General features: G+C 43.7%; 1 protein-coding gene across 7 annotated transcripts in view; it reads left to right on the plus strand.

The window, feature by feature from the left end:
* The window catches only part of LOC134460792 (dedicator of cytokinesis protein 9-like), a 153,109-nt gene extending 145,673 nt beyond the window's left edge, over positions 1 to 7,436 (plus strand). For all 7 annotated transcript variants that reach the window (XM_063213342.1, XM_063213347.1, XM_063213341.1 and 4 more), the window contains exons 48-53: positions 2,482 to 2,628; positions 3,049 to 3,259; positions 4,585 to 4,775; positions 5,237 to 5,337; positions 5,819 to 5,957; positions 7,269 to 7,436. In XM_063213342.1, the coding sequence (XP_063069412.1) occupies positions 2,482 to 2,628; positions 3,049 to 3,259; positions 4,585 to 4,775; positions 5,237 to 5,337; positions 5,819 to 5,957; positions 7,269 to 7,397 (918 nt within the window). In that variant the 3' untranslated portion in view covers positions 7,398 to 7,436. The remainder of the gene's footprint in view (positions 1 to 2,481; positions 2,629 to 3,048; positions 3,260 to 4,584; positions 4,776 to 5,236; positions 5,338 to 5,818; positions 5,958 to 7,268) is intronic.
* The last annotated feature ends 3,108 nt before the right edge of the window (positions 7,437 to 10,544 follow it).

A 10,544-nucleotide genomic window follows, 5' to 3' on the forward strand; every position in this document is an offset into this window, starting at 1 on the left:
CAATAGCATGGTGTTGGTTGGTGTATGGCCACCTTTCCCTGGATTCTTTTATTTTAACGAGTGTCTCTCTGCTTTGCCTCCTCTTGAAGGCAGCGGTAAGTTGCCCTGGCTTGTGCCGTCCTCTGAGTGTGGTGTGGTGTGGTGTAGTGTGGTGTGCTATGTCATGTCCTCACTAATCCATCGCTGTGGCTCTGCTACAGCACAACGCTGCACCTGTCAAACTCTTGCTGTTAATCCACTGTCTGCTTTTTGTTGTTGTTGGGGTTTTTTTTCCCATGGGATTCTGCTAATACAAGGACGAGCAACCTGGCCTCAGAAGCTATAATAAACCATTACCTTTTATTTACCTGGCCTCAGAAGCTATAATAAACCATTACCTTTTATTTACCTGGCCTAAGAAGCTATGCACCATTACCTTTTTTTGGTGCTGTTCACTCAATCAGATGAAACCAGCCGTTTGCTCAATCAGGCTCAATCAGCACTGCTCCACAGCCTGCTAATTCCAATTCACACAAAATGGGTACAACCTGTGTACGTCTTGTAATTTGCAAATTATCTGACCACCTCTGTGTTACTTGCAGTGTATACGCACAGGATAAGTAAAGTCAGTAAATGAAAATCATCATACTGACATGACATTATAACCAGAATACCCACTATACCATATTTTGCCAAACACAGATGCCCGATGATGATGAATGAGATAGAAAAATATGCTCAATAACAAACACTGACATGCAGATTTGGAGTGGACTAATATACTGTAGTACTATCACCGGACATCTATATTTGGTGAAACATGGTATATACAGTATACGTGTATGGACATATAGCAGTATGAAAACAGGCAGCAATTACAAATGTATTTAAAAAATCACCCAATCCCTACAAGTAGTAATAATCCTGTGCGAATAGAGAATAATGTGCCTGAAAAATCACTTTCATTAACTGCAGAGATGGAACAAAGACATGACTGGAAAGAGTGTAGCTTCTGTACCCAAATTGCCCATCATCACCGCTACCACTGAGCACTCTGGAGTGGTCCTTCATTACACAATCAGCTTCCTCTCTCATTAACCCATTGTGCTCACCTAATTGCTTTCATTTGCTGTGTTTTTTTGTGGTTTTTACTGAACAGAACTGGAGAGTGGAGTTTAGACTAACGGTAGTGAATAACAACGATGCTGACACTCAAGTGTTATTTTGTCAGTTTGAATTTGAGATGTTATTTTGCTTCCTTCATGGGAGTGCTGAAATAACCGATCTTGTTTTTTTATCGCCCCTGTGACTCTGTAGCAGTACCAGTTTTCTGAGACTGGGACTGAGGTAAATGGAGCTGGAGTCACTGTCAGAATTCATTGCTGTCCACTATACTGCCGTAGAATTTCGGATCGCAATAACTCGAAAATGGTCGAAATTGAGTTTAGACCGGGAAAAGGGCTTTGTCTTGAACCAGAAAGGAAACTTTAAAGCCTTTTTTTTTCAGTTTAACAGTAAGCTAAGATACTGCCTTTTGAAATTGTAGGGCAGTATAGATCGAGCTTTATCTGAGTCCTCTTCGTGATGGCCATGAAGCCCAGCTTATGTCAGAGTTCAATAGGTTATTGTCATTGTACAGGAGAGAATTTTCAATGTTGGCATCAAGCCATTTATATTAACCATGGCATTATAGAGTATACTAGAAATTTCATCAGGTTAGGTGACACATTTTATTTTTTGGTATTGAATTGCATTGAATTGTGTTGTATTAAGCACGTCGTTGTGCGTATCTTCTTTCACTGTGTTGTCATGCATTCACTCTTGAAAGACCTTGTTCATGTGACCACACACGTATCTACTACATTTCAGTATGCTGGATACACTTTCAGCCTAATCTGACAAGATATCGAGGAAGCTTACTCAAGCCATGTAGTTCAGTCAATAAATCTAGGCTTTATAATTCTGTTATCACAAGCAAAACTCCAGGGGGAATGTTTTTTTATAACAGTATTGTCGAGTTTTATGTCACCTTTTGTCACTTCTGCCACACACTGTCACCCTTTTACAGTATGGTAGTGCATCCATTAAGTTTCTGGCATTTGGTTCAGATGTTGGTTGATGACTGGTGTCTCGCAGGAGGAGAGAAGTGCCGCACACTTCCGAGTTGTATGTACACGTGACCCGAGGAAGGCCGACAGGCAGAAACGTCACATTAAAAATTTGTTTATACAACTCAGGGGTGAGTTTCTCAAAAGAGAAGTTGTTAGCCTGTTAGCAACTACGGTAGTTGCCAATGGGAAAATGCACTGAAAACAGCAAAGTAGCTACTGTAGTTAGCAACTTTGGTTTTGAGAAATTCACCCCAGGAGTATGCAGCACTTCTCTCCTCCTGCAAGTCTTTTACTAGTCGCCAGCACCTCTTTTTCTGGTGTGCGTTTTGCACCTCCACTCATGATGACCGGTATCTCTTCATGGCTGCTGTTTGTTTTCCTACCCCTCCAGGGCTTCTTTGAAGATGAGGACGGGAAAGAGTACATCTACAAGGAGCCCAAACTGACCCCCCTCGCGGAGATCTCACAAAGACTCCTCAAACTCTACTCAGACAAGTTTGGCTCAGAGAATGTGAAAATGATCCAGGACTCTGGGAAGGTGAGAGAGCTCTGCTTGATGGTCTTTATCATTTTAGGCCAGGGGTGGGTCTCCAGGGCAGTTTATGGCTCTTGAGGCCATCTTATCCGGCCTTCGGTATTATTCTAATGTTATGCAGTTTCACATGAAATATGACGTTTTGTAAAGAAATCTTAGAAATTAAATTTGCAATACATTTATGTTATGTTATATTTTCAGGAGACCTAATGAAGGTGGGGTCTGTTGTTAAGGTGGCCACCTTCAGTATAGGCCTAAAGTGCAGAGGAAAATGTTGGTTTGTGTACATTGCAAGGCCCTTGGAGGACTATAAAATTTGAAGTGGCCCTCGAATGACATCGGTTCCCCACCGCTGATTTAGGGAATCGGATCTTCCTGAATTTATGTACGTATACAAGACCTAAATGTCCCCTTTCATTCCAGATAAACCCCAAAGACCTGGATTCAAAGTTTGCCTATATCCAAGTCACTCACGTCACCCCTTATCTGGAGGAGAAGGAGGTGGTGGACAGGAAGACGGACTTCGAGAAGAGCCACAACATCCGCCGCTTCGTCTTCGAGATGCCCTTCACCGTGTCGGGCAAGAGACAGGGGGGCGTAGAGGAGCAGTGGAAAAAACGCACCATCCTGACCAGTATGTGATCAGAGAATGTAGTCCAGTTGCAAAGACACTGAAATGAAAAGAAATAAATATAGACATGTTTCACACCTTATACAAGTACTTGTGTACCTTGGAGACAGTTAACCTGACTTTTATTGGAGCAAAAATGTATGAAATCAAATTATTGCCCACATGCTTTTCTCCTTTGGGAAAGCATAATGGCTCTCGTGCAGTACATGAGATGAATTGACTCCACAGGTCAGCCGACCGCTTGTTGTATCTCTGTCTGGCTCCCACTCCTCATCTGTCTCTCCTCCTCCGTGTGTCTCTTCAGTAGAAACACACAGATTACATTCTGATTGTGTCAGCTGTTTATCAGGGCTCAGTCTTAATCTGCACCGGACAGCTTTTATTACTATATGGCGTTTAGACGTCCCAAAGTGCAGTCTTTATCTTCACTACCTGATAATGCAGCGGCTCAAAGGAGGGGAAACGTGATGAATTGGCAGATTGCAGTCGGTTTGAACAACTATTCTGCTCTCAAGCCACTCATCAAGTACAAACACCTGCACGTGTTGTGAATGTTAAATGCTTGTGGCCCAAAAGAAGCATCTCATAAATGTACCATCCTCCCCCTTTCCTGGGGGACATCATCTTGTATGTTTACCATCAGGGCTCTAAATTAACTTTTTTCATCACCAGTGAAAATGGCTAATACTGTAGATGTTAATCTTTCTAGCTAAACATACACTCACTAATGGGTCAAAGTGGCTAGTAAGTTGGTCTTTTCTATCAGCCAAACCGAAGTTTGACCAGCATTTTGCCGGTTGGCTGGTGTTAATTTATAGCCCTGTTTACCATCATACTCCTTTCCTGGGGGCGGTGGTGGCTCAGGTGGTAGAGGAGCCATTTGGCAACCCGAAGGTTGCAGGTTCGAGACCCGCTCTGCCTGACCCCATCAATGTGTCCTTGAGCAAGATACCTAAACCCAAATTCGCTCCTGGTGGTAAGGTGGTACCCTGCATGGCAGCCACTGCCACAGGTGTGTGAACCGATGAATGTGAGGCATACAATGTAAAGCGCATTGAGTGCACGCAGTAGTGGAAAGGCGCTATATAAATGCAGTTCACGCGAGCCCTGCCGAGGCCAACCGGTAGGGCACTCGCCTGCCATGTGGCTGACCCGGGTTCGATTCCCGGCCCGGGTCCTTTGCCGACCCCTCCCCGTCTCTCTCCCAATTCGCATCCTGCCCACCTCTCAAACTGTCCTATCAAATAAAGTCGAAAAAGACCAAAATAATAATAAATAAATAAATAAATGCAGCACATTTACATCGTTCTTTGTCTTCACCCCAACAGCTACGCACTGTTTCCCCTACGTGAAGAAGCGCATCGCGGTGATGTACCAGCACCACACGGACCTGAACCCCATCGAGGTTGCCATCGACGAGATGAGCAAGAAGGTGGCCGAGCTGCGGCTGCTCTGCTCCTCCAGCGAGGTGGACATGATACGCCTTCAGCTCAAGCTACAGGGCAGCATCAGTGTACAGGTGCACCAGACACACATGCATGCACACCGACACACACATATGCACGCACGCACGCACACACACACACACATACATACATACACACATGGACCTTAAGAACACGTATACTGTACAAGCACACAACACTTTTCTCTGTATATCCATGATGAAACTAGAGAACATTTTCAAGTTAATTAAACACTTTGATAATTACTTTCTTGATGATTCTCCCATTCTCTGGTCCGTGGCCTGAAAAACCCCACTGAAAATCTAAAAGACGAACCCCAATGAATATCATGAAATACATTTTCCATAGGAAAATCTGAAATTATGTACCTAATCATATTTGGAAATTGGAACTTTAAAAAGCATGAGGGTATAAAAACCTTTCTATGACCTTTCTAAATGTCTTAAAGAGTGTGTTATGAAATCGTGGTTGAAAGTATGATTGGTCCTTATACAAATGTATATAACCATTCCAGGTGAATGCCGGACCACTTGCGTACGCCAGGGCATTCTTGGACGACGCCAGCACTAAAAAGTATCCCGACAACAAAGTGAAACAACTGAAAGAGGTTTTCAGGTGAGTTGAGTTGAGTCAAGTTGACCATATCCACATCCTCTCTGTTTTGTCAACTACAGTACTTTGATGATTTGTCACTGAGGCTGTCCCAAGCGACACAGAGATTTTGGATAACACGGGACACAATTAAATTCAGAGGCCTGTGTCAGTTTAGCATCAGCACCAGTCTCTGCGGCACATGTGCATGATGAATTACTTAAAGAACACAAGAGAAGTCTTACGACCTTTATATTTTGTGTTAAATCAGACCATTCGAAATAAATGTGCTGAACAAACATAAACGCTATGAAATGATTCGCCAGAGGTGTTTTATGTCTGGTACAGACTGCGATTCGTCGTTTTGCATGTGTGCAGCACAGATTGGGAACGAGATCACATTAGGCACCGACATCTTGCTTCTACAGTGCAGCACCCCACTCATTAGACATGGATGTGTTATNGACGGGTGATTTTACGTGTCTGTGTTGTGTTCTGCTCTTAGGCAATTTGTGGAGGCCTGTGGCCACGGCCTGGGCATCAATGAGCGGCTGATCAAGGAGGACCAGCAGGAGTACCACGACGAGATGAAGGCCAACTACAGGGACCTGGCCAGAGAGCTGTCCAACATCATGCACGAGCCAGTAAGAACCGCCACACCGCTCTGACCAATCACGACTTAACCCCTTAGCGCAGAGCCTATGTCATAACCTTACCTTCACCAAAATTGTAATGGCTTTGTCTTAATATGTTACTCTCGGCACTGTCATAGCGATGTTGTTATGATGTGGTTGAGTATTTTTAGCAAATAGTGAATATGCCCGCTAGCGACTCCATCTGCAGTAAGAGGCTACACTATGTGTACACCATGACCAACCTACGCTACCTGAGCGACGGAAGTCATTATTTCTCTATATAGGGTCAGCGAATAAAGAGACCAAAACAAATTCGCTGGGAGCGCAGCAGCAACCTGAGCAACCAGAGCGAATTTCAGCGATTAAAGTCATGCTCTGAATATCCTATTCTGACAAGCGAGAGCCGTTATGTGATAAGCTAAATCAAACATGTCAATGTCACGTCCAGAGCGAATAAAGAGAACTCATGGCGAAACTTGTTCAGCGACCTTGGCTACCTGGTTCACATAGGTCATTTTTGGTCGACACACCGCTTTAGTCCCTACCTTCAACCAACACTAGATTTGCACTTATTCCTGAAGAAAATTAGCGTAGAAATCCAGGCGCCCCTAGCGGCCGTGTTTAACTCGCTAGGCTATAAGAAAATTATGATATCTGTTTGAATTGGCTAAATGTTTTTTTTGTAATTAATGTTATGCATTCTGTCATTGAAGTACTAATACACTGATGCACCTTTTTACCGGCAAGTGTCCTAATTGGTTAACATCATAGTTCGCAACTAGTTCACCGTTTCATCATTGACTGCATGGTTTGCTTTATAGATGGTGCTGAAATAACAGCCCTGTTTGTTTGTTTTCCTTTTTTTGTCTTTGTGCTGCCCACAAGCAGATTGGATGGTAATGTCCCACACTTCTGCATCTCTACAAACTCAACTGCACTGCACTTAACATGCTTTTGGTTACTGCCGTAATACTTGTAGAGTACTTGTATTAGAGTAGAGTAACTTTATTGATCACCAGGGGGAAATTCAGGTGTCAAGTAGCTTACATAAATACACAAATGCCCACATGGACATTTCAAGACACATATAACACAGGTACTAGTCAGGGTGGGGAAAATAAAAATTCAAGTAAAAATAAAAAAGGTAATTGTGCAAAAAACATATTCTGTGAGTTGGGGTAGACAAATGTGCAAAAAACATACTCTGTGAGTTGAGGTAGACAGGATTAACATGACCAGAAATGAGTGTTGACAGATGCATCTATTATACGTACGTGTACGTAATCTCACTGTGGCCGTGTTGCTCTGTCCCGTCTGCAGATCAGCCCGGTGGAGGAGGGCATGAAGAGCACTCTCCCCGACTCGCTGCACATCTTCAACGCCATCAGTGGCACGCCCAACAGCACCGCCACCATCCAGGGCATCCCCAACTCCTCCTCCGTGGTGTGACTCCAGTCTCCTGTCCCAACCAAGGACACCCCCCCCCCCCACACACACACACACACACACACACACACACACACACACACACACACACACACACACACACACACACACACACACACACACACACACACACACACACACACACAGACACACTCACGAACCCTTGTTTCCTACCGGGATGGACCACGGACCACATGCCCAAAAACCCCTTCTGTGGTGTGACTCCAGTCCCCTGTCCCCAACCAATGACCCCCCCCCACACACACACAGTGGCAGAACAATTACATACAGGGCCCCAGGGTAAGACACTGATAGGGGCCCCATACGGCCTGCCAAGGTCACAATAGGGCCCCACATCCAATACAGGAGGGCCCTGGGCTCAGGGGCAAACGCCCAACAGCACCGCCACCATCCATGGCATCCCAAACTCCTCCTCTCCACTCCTGTCTCCTGTCCACTGTCCCCAACCAAGGACCCCCCCCTCCAGCCCACACACACACACTCACACTCAGAAGCACATGTTCCCTACCGGGACGGACCACGGACGACCTCCACATGCCCAAAAACCCCTTCTGTGGTGGCATCCCCATCCCCAGTGGTGTGACTCCATTCCCCTGTCCCCAACCAAGAGGCCTCCCCCGACATACTGTATGTACACTGACAAACCCTTCCTCAGTGTGACTGGAAACCTGTGTTCCATTACCAGGACTGGGACGGCCCACCACCACATGGCCAGAAACCCTTCTGTGGTGAGGTGACTGGTGTCCGATGTCTCTGACCAAGACACAACCCCAACCGCTCCCACCCACTAACCCTTCTGCAGCCAACGGCCTAAAGATGTAACCCCCAGCCCCCACCCCCAGCCCCACCCTCCCGTCCCCTTCCATTTCGCTTACATATCCAAAACATACGGGCTGCATCGCGGCCGTTTAGCCCCATTTGCTGGGTTTCAGAGAGCCATGATAATTCATTATTGTTCACTTGGTTGACGCACCATACAGTATGCAGAATGGACCGTGAGCCAGTGTATTGTCCATTAAGATATGATCCTTTAAATAGGAGAAGTTGTGCTCCATGAGGGTAGATAGCAATGTTTTGCAGTCATGCACAGACACGAGATGTGAGCGTTGGGCTTGGGTATGCCAACGCGAGATGTGAGCGCTTGGGTATGCCAACTAGTCTTGTTTCCTGTGGAGACATCCCAATTGGGACTCTTAAATGTAAAAAAAAACCTACACACACACACAAACAAAATATGCATGAACTATACAGCCATACGGTTATTTTAATACTTTTAATATTTTATTTTACTTATTTGTGTTATTATTTGTGTATTTTTTATGTACAGTTATCATATTTCCATACATTGTTTTTTTTTGTTTTTACTTGCATCACACACTCTGATATCTCTTTATTCACCTGTGTTGTATTTTTTTTACAAGGTAGCATTGTGTCGCAGAGGGACTGCTCTGGGAAACCATAGTGGTCAATCACGTCAGTGTCTTAGAATGAGAGAGAGTAACTAACTGTTCAGATGCCATGGCATAAGTATATTCCTAGCTGTTTATTGTTGTACATACAAAAGGAGTGCAATATTTGCAATAACTCGTGCCGTGTTTTATTTCATACACTGTATAAAAGATGATGTTCATTCTTCTTGCCAAAGCGATGAAGTGTGAAACCAGTGACGGAGCCTACTGTGGATGTAATATGAAGCTTTTACCATTTTAGTGTTCCTTTTTACCATTTTATGTGTTTTAAAAGAAATCATTTTATATTTGGGGAGGGAATGGGTTTTTATTTTTATTTAACAGAATGATTATGTTCTGCTGTATTTAAACAGAATTGTCCCCCTAATACTTCTCTTTTAAATAAAAAGTCAATTCAATTTCATCTGACCTCCCCATGTTTGTTGTGTGGGCTGTGAAATATTTATTATAGCGTAGAGTACAGTAGAGTAGAGTATCATGTAGGCCTATTGATCCCGAGGGAAATTAAGGTGTCAAGTAGCATACATACATACATAAGTACAGAAGAAGACACAAGGACATAACACACAACATTACACATATATTCACAAACAAATATTTATAACAATATTTCACCAGAGTGCAAGAAAATGAAGCTTATATGAAGGTGTGATTAACCTTACAGTTCCGATGCTGTGTTAATCTCTTTGTCATGGCACCTGTGGCCTAGTGGTCAAGGAGATGGGCTTTAGGTCAGAGAGTTGCAGGTTCGAATCCCACCTTTCCACTCTGGATCTCACTTCAAGGCTTCAATGTGTCATTGAGCAAGGCACCTACCTGTAACCCCACACTGTTCCAGGGACTCTAACCAGTACTATGTGCTTAAAATAAGCATCAGCAAAGTGTAATTTAATGTAATGTAATGGTTGCATAAACCAGTTGTGCAAACACTACAAGGATACAAGGAGTTGTACTTATCATATCCACAGAAATACTTGAGTAAAATGTGCTGTGAAATCAGAGTTAGATCTATTAGCACATTTAAGGAGAATTCCTGCCAATTTCAGAATGCAATTGTTTTGCTCATACTACCCTTGACTTGTCAGTACCGTGCATGGCTTCTCCTTGAGTGTCTGCAAAAGACACCATAAAATAGTACACAGTCCACCCACCCCCAGGTGTTTAATAAAAAGTCTTCACCAACACTTCTGCTAGTCAATCTCATCAGGACTTGAGCATCGCCAGTTGGCCTTACAGGCAGAACCGTAAACTGGGATTTATACACTACCTGCTCAAAACCGGAGAGGAGACTTAGTACACTTTCACTTCAGCCATGGGAGGTGAGAAAAAAAAGAATATGCTGAGGAGATTTGTCTTTTCCATACTGTACACGTCCAGCACTCATAATCATACATTTATGATTTAACAGAAAACGGGGATAAGGATGAGAAGCAAAAGTCAAAGGCCAAGGTAAGTTTCATCTGCTTTTCTCTACCGTTTGGAGTGCAGCTGTGTGTATTTCGATATTTAGTAGATGTGTTAATAATTTTCCATGAGTGCATTTGACTTATTTCAAACACTGACAGACAGACAGAGGTTTTCTCACAAATTTCACCTAAAATTTTTCATTTAGATCATTTTACATACAGTTTTGTGCCTGATAGGTATTTTTGAGGAATTT

This window comes from Engraulis encrasicolus, chromosome 13 (genome assembly GCF_034702125.1).
Source record: "Engraulis encrasicolus isolate BLACKSEA-1 chromosome 13, IST_EnEncr_1.0, whole genome shotgun sequence".
Lineage (NCBI taxonomy): Eukaryota > Metazoa > Chordata > Actinopteri > Clupeiformes > Engraulidae > Engraulis > Engraulis encrasicolus.